This window comes from Nelusetta ayraudi, unplaced genomic scaffold, assembly GCF_046127955.1.
Source record: "Nelusetta ayraudi isolate G7.1 ecotype Tasmania unplaced genomic scaffold, CSIRO-AGI_Nayr_v1 ptg000135l, whole genome shotgun sequence".
Taxonomy (NCBI): Eukaryota; Metazoa; Chordata; class Actinopteri; order Tetraodontiformes; family Monacanthidae; genus Nelusetta; species Nelusetta ayraudi.
This window is the reverse complement of record NW_027466185.1, coordinates 11,789,618-11,801,945: the sequence shown is the minus strand read 5'-3', so window position 1 is coordinate 11,801,945 and position 12,328 is coordinate 11,789,618. Positions and strand designations below refer to the sequence as shown.

The 12,328-nt window shown below is 41.0% G+C and overlaps 1 protein-coding gene across 1 annotated transcript; it reads left to right on the top strand.

The window, feature by feature from the left end:
- The first annotated feature begins 124 nt into the window (after nucleotides 1–124).
- Nucleotides 125–11,639, top strand: slc44a4 (solute carrier family 44 member 4). The gene is made up of 22 exons (XM_076011981.1): nucleotides 125–352; nucleotides 4,349–4,397; nucleotides 4,594–4,667; nucleotides 5,488–5,566; nucleotides 5,672–5,771; nucleotides 5,890–6,003; nucleotides 6,084–6,144; nucleotides 6,291–6,402; nucleotides 6,863–6,946; nucleotides 7,151–7,263; nucleotides 7,448–7,570; nucleotides 7,693–7,792; nucleotides 7,875–7,967; nucleotides 8,116–8,215; nucleotides 8,685–8,944; nucleotides 9,692–9,786; nucleotides 9,914–10,017; nucleotides 10,184–10,257; nucleotides 10,401–10,471; nucleotides 10,775–10,869; nucleotides 10,977–11,061; nucleotides 11,162–11,639. The coding sequence occupies exons 1-22, from the start codon at nucleotides 313–315 to the stop codon at nucleotides 11,269–11,271; spliced, it is 2,136 nt and encodes a 711-aa protein (XP_075868096.1). The 5' UTR covers nucleotides 125–312; the 3' UTR covers nucleotides 11,272–11,639.
- The last annotated feature ends 689 nt before the right edge of the window (nucleotides 11,640–12,328 follow it).

Genomic DNA, 12,328 nt, shown 5'->3' with positions numbered 1-12,328 from the left:
AATTCCCTGCAGAACGCAAATAATCAGGTTCCAAGTGGCGCCTCGTGTCAATACACAATCTTCGATGGCCCGCGCAGGTGCGCGTTCGCCCGCAGGTGCGCTTACGGAGTCACTGCTTAGCTACGACTGGCAGAAAGAGGAGGAGGAAAAGATTTGACAACTTAGTTACAGTGTCCGCCTTAGACACGGCACAGCCCGTGTGGACGTGTGTGTTTTTAACTGTAGTCTGCTTGCAGTCTGTTTTAAATCACACACGCCTTCGTTGTTGTGTTTTCGCAATTGAGGAGTGAAAAGTGGAGGTCACGGTTCGAAATGGGTCGAAAGCAGGAAAGCAACCCGGACTCCGAGTACGGTGAGTGAGCATCGCCCGTCACCTCGGAGGGCTCGACTGGACAACCAGCTCAAATTATTTAATTGCTAGCAAGATATAGCATAAGCAAGTTGTTAAAGGTGGGTAGCATTTGAACGAGAAAAGAGTTGTTTTCTGTGAACAACTTTATTTTAACACGTATAGCTAAATATGGGCTATTAAGCTATCGTTAATGTCACTTAGGAATCCCTCAGCCACTAATGTCACTAGGATTTATTTTTTTTAATACATATGTTTTTGTCATTTTTATAGGATTAGCTATTGTTATGATTAAATGATCTAGATTAGTTTTACTTTCAGGTCAGTAGCCCCCGGCCTACAGGGTGCCATATCTAATGTAATGGCTTACAAACAGATTATCAATTGATGCCATCATTCACTGATAGCGCAGCTGAACCACCACTGACCTAGTAAGGTAACAAATCTTTGCAGTAATAAACCGGCTGGTAAGTATCTATTTGATAAGGTTTGTTTTTGGTAGGATTTATTTTGGCATTGCAAGGGATCCCTTTACTTAAAAAAAAAAAAAAAAAAAAGGTAGAATGTGACGGATGCTCCTTCTGGATTGTTTTGAGAAATTAAATTCGAAATGAAGGGATTCTCTTGCTTTTCCCCGCATTTTCTTTAGCTTATCTTTACGTGACAGCTGTTCTCCATCATTAGTTACAAGTTAATCAGTATATCATATTTAGTAATATATGCAATAGTATTCACTAATTAATTAACTTTATTCCTAATCTATTTATAACCCAAAAGACGAAGGGAGTCAGCCATGAAACATGTAAATCCAACAGTAAATCATTCATTGTTTTTACTTCAGTATTTTTCTTTAATTATTCAATGATTATCATAGTGGCAAGTTCATATTGATTAGCATCTCAGTGCTTGTAGTGCCTTTGAGTTGAACATTGCAGTGAATTACAGACAGGTTCATGCACTCAAAAAGTGGGACAAGGAATCTTTTCACAAATAAGCAGGTGCTGGTAAAGCAAACGTTCTTCTTTGAAACGACTCCTCAAGCACTCGAGAAACATTTGCGATCAGTTCCGTGACCCAGCACATAAAGTTGAAGTGGAAGAAAAATATAAATGATTATTTCGTGAGAGAGACAAATCATCATTGCTGGGTCATGTGTCAACGGATCTTTGTCCCGCTGCCGTGTTTGCTCTTTGGGATTATGGAACATCAATAAGGTCACAAGCTTGCTGGATGTTATGGGATGTTTGCGCGTCCATGGTAAACAAACCCTCCCAACAGGCAAATGTCAAAATTGCATTTCATGTCTCCTCAAACAGTTTATAAAAATACCAGAGAGTTGGGCAGCAGCTACAGGTGGCTAAAAGCTGACACAGTAGCATTACTGTGACAATAAAGGCTCTGTTCCCAGAGGCCTTTGTGTGCTTCTCCTCAACTCACCACGTTACTCTCGACTCCCTCTTTATTCAGCCTACATGAGGAAGTACACATTGTTGTTTTTTGTTTTTTAGCAAAACATAACTGCCTGATTGACAGTGCCAACTGGTGCCCACTTAGGCTTGGTCATTTAGTTCTAAAGTGGGATTGACTTTGTCCGTCAGGGCCTGATCAGGCTTTAAGGAACAAAAATGAAAGGCCTGGAGGGAAGTGTTGAGAGCGAGTGTTTGGAAATAAATGACTCAATGGGGGTAGCTGTTGCAAATCATTGACCACGGAATTTGTCAAAGGTTCTTCAGGCACCATGGAAGTTGGTTGGGTTAAATCTTAAATCCAAAGCTTTTTAGTATAGCTACAGTAGTGACCATAAACTCAGTCGTGAATCGTAAACTCACTGAGGCAATATTATTCATGCATTCCTTTCACTATTTGTGATGCGTTTTTTCACGTAAGGAAGCATTTGTAGAAAGTAAAAATTTAAAGAGTCAACTGTCCTCATGCACGTGTTAAAATTAGCAGCAAATGTGCTGATTTTTTGCATTATCAGACAGAGGCAGGGCAATAGGAAGTCAGTCCTCTTTCAACACCTCAGCCAACGTCGTCAACCTTCAGACCTGATGTCTGTTTGAAATGAGCAAATAAAAAAAGCCTCATATTTTATTGCCATGGCAGAGTCAGGTTCAGGGTTCAATAGGTTATCGTGTTCCTGCAGAAGGCTTTTTCTTTTTTTTCTTCTTTTTTTTATGAGGACATAAACAGAGAAGCCCCTTCATATGGCAATGTGTATTGTTCTCTGAGCTCAAAGCAGAATCCCAGCACAGCTGAAATGTGACACTCTCAGCAGAACAGGATGCTGATGAACAGGTTCTTCTGTCGACAACTCACTGTTTTAGTGTCCAACAATTAAGGCAGCGGCTTGGTGGGGGCAGGAGGACTACTACTACCACTACTATGCGGACTGTCCGGGTGTCCTTTTTAAATGGTCAACCAAACACTTTTTTTCCCCCTGGAAAAAAAACTAATTTACATAAGATCCACATCATGTCACTGAACTGCTGCGGACTGTGCAAATAAGAATGAGCAGCTCAGAAGACCTGGTCCATCTCGTTTGCATGGGCAGCGCAGGCACGCGTTCACACACTCTCCATATGCTCCCATTCAAATGACTGCACATTAGTCTCCTGTGGCTGCTGTGGCGAGAGCCCTCAGTGGGCCTAAACGCTCACCAGCCAAATGATCATGGCATCAGAGCATTTGCACAGATGACCAGAAGGACACCTGCACACTTGGAGAGCCTCTCACCAAAGATCCATTAAGCTGCTAATGACATGGATTCAGCTCTGTTATTATCATCATTATTATTAGTGCGATTCCTCCGAGCGTTGCGATCTGGTTCTCTGAGCAGTCTGGTGTGTTTTTCCTGCCCGACCAGGTGATGCAGCGGAGGTTCCTTGAGATTCAAAATGTTTGACTTTTAAGACAGGAATTTGTCCTGGTTGGATCTCTCGGAATATTGCCTTTCTGAACATAAAATATGTCCTTGACACCCTTTGTTATTGTCGAGTTGTATTCCAATCACCCGGAACAGAGCTGTGAGCAACTCTGAACTCTGCCCAGTTGGTTTCCCCACCCGGGTTTTTACTGTTGGTTGCTGGCAGTGGTTCTGTGTTCCAGGAAGCAGTTATCCATTTTTCTTTCTCTGAGTCACTTCTCTTGTGTTAATGGGAGGGCAGTCAAAACCTAACAAATAGACTTCCTCATTTCCTCATCCGAGCACTCGTTTAATAAGTTAAGGAAACCAATTGAATAGTTGGTTTGTGGAAACGTTCCACTGCTTATTGAGACATGAGTCGGTATATTAGAGCAGGCTGACTTTAGGCAGGTCTCCAGTCTCCTGCTGTAAACCATAAGGGTCTATAAAGTCATCTGTTATAACGATTTCAGAAACATCTGTTTGCTAAACTAATACATTTTTCGGATTTCAAACTATGAAAAATCAGCATGACAAGACTTAGTGTGTCAGAGTTTGGTCTCGGACTTATTTTGTCTCAGAAGACCATCATTAGTTTACTAAATTTAGTTCTAATTCTAAGTAAGTTAGTTCTAGTTCTAAGTTCTAAGTTTAACTTTTCCCCGCTGTGTGACAGATAACATTCTGGACACTTTTTCTGGACTCACTGGCAAATATTGCACTCATAATTGACCTGAATGCGTCTTGTAATTACTGTAATTACTGTAATTACTGTATAGTTAATTTTTTGTATTGTTTTTAGTGCCGCATCAGTGTAGTTTCCCATTTTGGGATCACTAAAGTACATCTATTTTATTCTGTTCAAGTTACACTTGCGTTACTTCCAAGTCAACCAATCTTTCACGCTCTGTCTCTAAACTATGTGCTTTGCATTCACCTCGTCTTGAGAGGTGCCATTCAAATAAACTCACCTTGCCTGAACTTCATGCAACACTAGACGCTGCCACTGTTCCCCTCATCTCATGTGTAGTGCAGATTTAGTGGAGGCTGCTGTCGCCTGTAAAATAACTGCTGCTTTGTCACTGTTTCCACAGGAGAACCTGCCGAGTTTGATCCGGGATTCAAAGGACCTGTTCCTAAAAGGTGAACAGCGATGTGGGATTTGCTGCTGTGGGCTGTGTGTGTTCTTGGTAAAGCTGTATGCTTGTGTTTGCTAATCTTCTGTTGACTGTTTCAATCACATTCGCCACCCAGAGGGCGCGTCGAATAAATTGTCGAGCCTTCCGTCTCGATCTTGTGGCCGTGTGGCTGAAATGACCGTCTGTCTTCTCTCCTGCAGGGGCTGCACGGATATAATCTGCTGCGTTCTGTTTATGCTAGTGCTCCTCGGCTATATGGTAGTCGGGATTTTAGGTGAGAATCACCCACCGACCGTGCAGGCCTTCACATGTGCACCACACCTACTAATACTGTGACCCAAATCTTTTAACGTAACATTTAACAGAGGACCGTGCCTCCTGTCATTACAATGACTCTGGGAACTTTTCTATATGTAAAAGAATGAGAGTCAATATCAAGACTGTTAATATAAACAGTGTACAGGCCTGAGTGTGAGTTTCCTTCTGTGGAACCTCCCGGCCGTAGCCCTTTTAATGGCGCGTCGTTCAACTCATTCCAACACTGTTGGTCGACCCTCTTATCTTGTGTCAACATTGTGCAGATAGCAGTGTTGTCACTCTTTGTGTGTCCGTGTCACAGGGGGCTTCAAACGATCAGCTGTTGGCCTCATCACGGGCAGTTTGGCCAGATTACTACCTCTGACCTGTGTTGACATTGCTTTATACACCAAAAGACATTGTGGTTCATATTTATATTTATGTGGTTCATATTTATATGCGCGGTTTGCATAATATTGTTTATAATATTCTAATATATCACATTTACAGTAAATGGGAATCATTATACAATCTTGAAGAACAAACTTGTTCCGATCAAACCAGTAACTAAAATAACAATAAAACAGACAGCGCCCTCTTGTGGTTTGTGAACCACATTTATGCACGACATTCTTTGCTCTACTCCTGAATAGAATAATTGAATGGACTTTAATGACGTGTTCTTTCATATTGCTGTTCTCGACTGATTAAAATGATGTATTGCTCCCTTGTGGTGCTGCCAGTTACATATATAATTTTTTTGTTTAATTTTATTTATTTGTTTATATTTTCACCAGCCTGGCTCTATGGAGATCCCAGACAAGTTCTTTATCCCAGAAACTCCAATGGATCGCTCTGTGGCATTGGACCAAATGAGTAAGTGAAACTCTGTCAATTTCTCTCTGCCCATTACACCACCAGGTTGTTATACACATGTAACTGAGCAAACAAACGCCTTGTTTCTGTCTTTTTCTTTCTCAGAGGCCGACCCTACTTGCTTTACTTTGACATTATTCAATGTGCCGCATCGGTCAACGTCTTATCAGCTGGTCTGAATGGCCTGCAGTGTCCCACCCCTCAGGTAGACCTCGACCGGTGTAGTGTGAAGTCTCCAAACTGTGTCCAATATCGAATGCTGTTTACAAAATGATTAAGACAACATTTGTCTAGAAGTAAGCACTTTTTTCTGTTTCCTTTAGGTGTGTGTGGCACAATGTCCCACTAATTTGTCCATTGTGAACTTAGCAAAACTACCGGCAAAAACTTTCAATCCAGACTTCTGCGTGCCGTACACTGACCTGGCCTCTTTCAATGTAAGTCCTTCTTCAAGCTGCATGAATAGATAATACTTTAGGATTGTAACCAAGAAGTGTTTCTCCTCACTTTTTTTCAGTCAGTTCAAGATGTTCTTGATGAAGAACTTTGCCCCTTTTTCACAATTCCCTCAACTCCTAGTGAGTAGATGTTGGTTCCCTATTTGGATCTGATATGTATCAGGACTGATGTTCATCAATTTGCGGTTGTTTAACTGCTGCTCCAGTTTCATTTTAATGGATGATGATTTTGCGAGTTGAACAGAGACGCATTTTCCCCCTCTTAGTTCTTGGGAGGTGTTTTCCAAATCTAACAGCAGTACGAGAGGCTCCAGAAGATTTTACCATCGTCGGAAACACTGTGAACGACACGATCGATGCGATTCAAAATGGCACCAGGTAAAATGCACTGGATTACTGTGTTTCATTTGTCTGAAACTGATGTCGGTTAAAATCACCGCTGACAATTTAACAACCATGTTTTTGTCTCTTCCTGGTCTCCAGCGAAGGGTTGGTGGTTTTGTGAGTTTTAGTGCCTGCCTCCAGTTTGCAGCAGCACCTCGTGTTGTGTTTAGAGTTGTTGTATTAACGTGCACACTCTCTCTGTTGTGACGACTTGACGTGTCTGTCTGTTCAGCCTGTTTTCTTTATTTATAGTCTAGAGGAATAAATACCGGTACTTTCTGTTTCTTTAGCCCTTTACTTTATGGCCTCATTGCCACTTATAGTTGTGTGTGCTTCTTTACTATATGTATTTTTTTTTGTCTGACACTTTGTATTATTAAATTATCATCATCATTATTGTTATTTTTTAGTGAAAGAGAGCTAAACTGCAGTTCATTTGCTCTGTGCTCACTAGCGGGCTCGTGGACAGCTTCAGTCACAAAGACGTCGTCATCCGGATCTTTGAGGACTTTGCATCGGCGTGGCCCTGGATTCTCCTGTGAGTTGTATCTTAGAATTACACACGCATGCACACACCTGTATATTGACAGTTTTAACCGATACATACTCTATTTTACGGTTCAAATGACTCGACAGCATTCAAATATTCAATCTTCGTAGGTGTAAATAACGTATGAAATGGATCTTTGGCTTTAACAAAAGTGCTTCCTCCTCTCCCGCCCACCTCTTTGCCACCTCTAAGTGGTCTTGTCATAGCCATGGTGGTTAGCCTGCTGTTCCTGCTGCTGCTGAGATTCACTGCACCCGTCATGGTCTGGCTGCTCATCATCGGAGTGCTGGCTGCTGGAGCATACGGTACAGACTTTGTCTAAAGTCTTTCATTTTGAAACCTTTTTTTCTCACATAGAAATCGTGTTGCACACCTAAAACAGAAGTTTTTGGATGCAGTTTAGTGTACGTGCACCCTTTCAAGCGTTGTGTTTGATTATATGTGTAAATCCGATCGAGGTTCCTGACTGGTCCTGGTGGTTTCTCACAGGGATCTGGCACAGCTACTGGGAATATGACAACTACAAGAGAAAATCGGCCAGCATTACGGACATAGGCTTGACCACCAACTTCAATGCTTACCTGCAGACCCAAGAAACCTGGCTGGCTGTCTGTGAGTCGGACAGAGACACTTCTATTTTTTTTAATATGACTTATTATGTAGAAGCACAAATTGTGTATTTGACAGTACATTGGTTTGTTTGAATTTCTATTTGCTTTTCTGTGTGTCCTCAGTGATCATTCTATCTGTGGTGGAAGCCATCCTCCTCCTCACCCTCATCTTCCTGCGGACCAGAATCCGCATCGCCATCGCCCTCATCCAGGAGTCCAGCAAGTCAGTCATCACCCAGTCACACAGTGGTGCTCCTACCAATCAAGACTGCGTTCTAAATGAGAGTTTGCATTTTGTTCCGCAGAGCCATCAGCCACATGATGTCCTCGCTGCTCTACCCACTGGTCACCTTTGTCCTCCTGTTGGTGTGCGTGGCTTACTGGGGGACCACCGCCATGTATCCTCTCATCTTGTGCTTGTGTGCGTGTTAGTGCATGCATGTGTGTGTGTGTGTGTGTGTGTGTGTGTGTGTGCACGCTGACTGCTTCTGCTCCCACCTCCACTGTGTAGAGTGTTCGGGTTCTTCTTTAATCAGATGTGTGTAGATATTTGGCCACCGCAGGAAACCCCCTCTACCGCGTGGTGGCCAACGAGTCAAAAGCTGGCTGCCAGGGTATCAATGGCACTGAGATTTGCCATCCGCAGGTAAACACTGAAATCCCCTAGAAAGGAATTTGACTACAATGTGTGTGTGTGTGTGTGTGTGTGTGTATGTACACACATATATATATATATGTATATATATATATATATATATATGTATATATATATATATATATATATATGTATATGTATATATATATATATATATATATATATGTATATATATATATATATATATATATATATATATATATGTGTGTGTGTGTATATACATATGTTGTGTATAGGTATGTATGCATATGTATGTGTGTATGTATATATATATATGTATGTGTGTATGTATATATACACACACTGTATATAGAGATATATGGCGATAGATAGAGAGAGAGAGAGACAGGTGTATATATATTTGTATATATGTGTTTTTTTAAGGGTTGAAACAGGAACATTACATAGACGAAGGACGACATCTGCGAGGTCTTCCTCACTCTTTGCTTCATTCCTTCAGACCTTCAACTCCTCGAATTACCCTGATTGCTCCTCGGCCAGCTGCATCTTCTTCAAGTACAACGACGAGGGCCTCTTCCTGAGGAACCTCTTCAACCTGCAGATCTACAACGCCGTGGCTTTTCTCTGGTGCGTCAACTTTGTCATCGCCCTGGGACAGTGCACGCTGGCGGGGGCCTTTTCCTCCTACTACTGGGCCCTCACCAAACCGGACGACATCCCCACCTTCCCCGTGACTGCCGGCTTCATTCGCTCCCTCAGGTTGGTCAAAGAGCGGCTGTTGGGCAATTGATTGTAAAAACTTAAGGGAAGAAACGATGCCAGATATGCAAGTAGACTGCAATACTCACTCATAGCCTCTAGGAGGTGCGGACGTTTTTCACAATTCTTTATAAAGCGGGCAAGAGCTGCTAAATGGGTAACAAAAGTTAATCAAATTTCCTCGGTAAGGTTGTACGGAAGCGTATTGCATTCACTTGGCAAATAAAAAAATCTCTGTTTTTCAGTGTAATTATTTCTGTTTTTCATGCTATTTTTTCCATCCCTGTTTTTCGTGCTAATATTTTTTGTTTTCCTGAGTAATTTCCCCCCCCTCTTTTCTGTGTTTTCGTGCACATTTTTTTCAGCCCTGTTTTTCGTGCACATTTTTTTCCGCCCTGTTTTTTTTTGTTTCGATATCCCGCGACATGGATGGATGGTGGTGACACATGTGACTGTCCCTTACATGCCTCATCTTCTTCTCTCTACGGTACCGGGTCAGCGCAGGGTGCGGTGGATCGTGTTGTTCTTTTAGACATTAGAAGTGTAGGGCAGTTGCCTAACTAGACCAGTAGATGACGCTAGGGCGGAAAAAGAATTAGCACGAAAAACAGAAATAATTACTCTGAAAAACAGAGATTTTTTTTAATTGCCAAGTGAATGCAATACGCTTCCGTAAGTGTATGTTTTGTTTTTTTTTACTGTTACTTCATTGAAAAGCATAAATAAATAGTCACCTTATTATTTCAGGTATCATGTGGGCTCACTGGCTTTTGGTGCCTTGATTCTGACCTTGATTCAGATCATTCGCATTATTCTGGAGTACATTGACCACAAAACAAGAGGTGAGGTTGGACATTCACGTGTGCAATTACCTTCTGAGTTCCTATTTTATTGTGTGACAGAAAATCGAAAGATTAAAATCACAGTGCCATGGAGTTACTCAGACACGTTTCGCCTTCTTTTCAACAGAGGCACAGAATCCAGTGGCACGTTTCATTATGTGCTGCCTCAAGTGCTGCTTCTGGTGTTTGGAGAAGTTCATCAAGTTCCTCAACAGAAACGCCTACATCATGGTGAGTTCAGCAGGATGCAGAGGACATGTGGGCCTCTTCCTTCTGTTGGTTTACTTCATCAGTGTAGCAACAGTTGAACTTGAATGTAGTTTGAGCCCCGAATGATGCAACGTAATCTCAAAAGTGACAACAAGCTTTCTTTTTGTTTTGTTTTTTTCTTTTCCAGATCGCCATTTACGGGAAAAACTTTTGCGTCTCGGCCAAAAATGCTTTCAAGCTGCTCATGAGAAACGTTTTGAGGTTAGTGGGTCTTGTTTTCTGTTGTTTATTAACTTTCTTTCCATAATACAGGAATTGAAATGACACCCTGTCTGTCTCTCCTGACTGTGAATACAACTGTTTGAATTTGGGAGTTAAGTTTAGCCGTTGCTCCGACCTTGCAGGGTTGTGGTGCTGGACAAGGTGACAGACCTGCTGTTGTTGTTTGGGAAGCTGCTGGTGGTCGGTGGAGTGGGTAAGTGTGACGGCGTAGTCAAGAGTAAAGCAACATGACTGGCTGCCAGTGAGTTTATATTTACCGGCTCAGTTTGGTTTAACTTGATGGCAGTTCCACATTTTAGCAGGACAAATGGGAAGCATGCACCTTTTCTTCAACATCAACTTTCTTTTTCTGCAAAATTCCAACTTTTATTACCTCTTGTGTTCATTAGCATCAGTGAGTCATCTATCTATCTATCTATCTATCTATCTGTGTATCTGTCTGTAGGGATGCAAGAAATTTGATGATTTGGATGATTGATTGCACCTTTGTTTGCAGGTGTTCTGTCCTTCTTCTTCTTCTCTGGTCGGATAACGGTACCCGGCACCACTTTCCAGTCAGAGACACTCAACTACTACTGGATGCCCATTATTGTAAGTTACAGTTTATTTTGTACTCCAGTGTGTCTTTCACCTGCTGTACTTTGAGCAATGTGGAGTTTAACTCACTTGCAATAACTGGGTCGGTGTTCCTTCTGTAGACGGTCGTGTTTGGCAGCTACCTCATAGCTCACGGATTCTTCAGCGTGTACAACATGTGTGTTGACACGCTCTTCCTCTGCTTCTGTGAGTGCACGGTGACAGTGTTTTGTGTATTCAGTCTATTTTGATGTCTAAATGATCTTTTTATTCATGGTGTGGTGTTATTGTCTCCTTCTGCTCACAGTGGAGGACCTGGAGAGACATGACGGATCTCTGCAGAAACCATATTTTATGTCCAAAAACCTCATGAAGATCCTCAACAAATCCAACAAAGCCCCAAAAAGGGAAAAGTGAAGGGCTGAAGACAGCACGCGATGCTGCTTAGTAGCAGAATTTCAGGTTACTGTTTCTAATTTGTCCTCTTTCTAAAATGAGTTTACCAATATTAATTTGCTAATTTTGCACTTTGTATTAATTTTGTATTTTATAACTTGTCTGTGCGTATCTGATAACAATGAATATACATGTGATAGGACTGTGCATATTAATGTATTTATGTCAATTTTGAAACTTAGTGCGTTTTGCATTTTTTTTCTGTTAATATTGAAGACCTGCAATATTCATTTTTATAAAAAAAAACAAAAAAACATGCTTTTCTTAACAGTGTTCAATAATAAGATTTATTTCCTCTTCATGTTTGACCTTGATCCATGTTTGTATGTATGTAGTTAAATGGACATGGCTGGTTAAAATCATTTACTATTTTTTGCAAAAAAAAAAACCAAAACAAAAATCAAACAACTCAATTTCCTTAGATTAAAAATATATATATTTTTAGAATTTAGCTGCTTTAAAAAAAAAAGTTAAATTTTTATGAACACGTTATGTAAAAAAAAAAAAAATAAATAAAATGAAAGTTTTATGTATTAAATGTTGCCCACGTGTTTGACGGTCACCAGAATTTATATATTGAATGTCTTGGTGAAGCAATTGTTTTATTTTTTAACTTTGTACTTCCAAATCCGCCCCCCCCCCCCCTCATTTTTTGCAATGCAAACAACTTTTAACAATTCTCAAATAATGATGAGGATGAATTTGCAAATTCAACAGCTCTAGGCTTACTAGTCTGTTCACTACAAGATTAAGAAAACAGTTTGAATGATCCACCAAACAGTCAAGGTGCATCATGGGTAGAGTGGGGATAGCAGGAACGGAGGTGAAATCATCTTACTTTAGTTGTGCGGTAAAAAGATCTTTAATTGACACTGTAAATATTGTTTCACATAAGCAGGGAAGGACAGTTTGTTTGCACTCATAACATTTATTTAAATTAATGGGACAGGTTGGCAGATGTGTTAAGTGTCGGGCTGCAAGCGTTAGTTTTCTCCTCAAGTAACAGAAAAGAACTTCA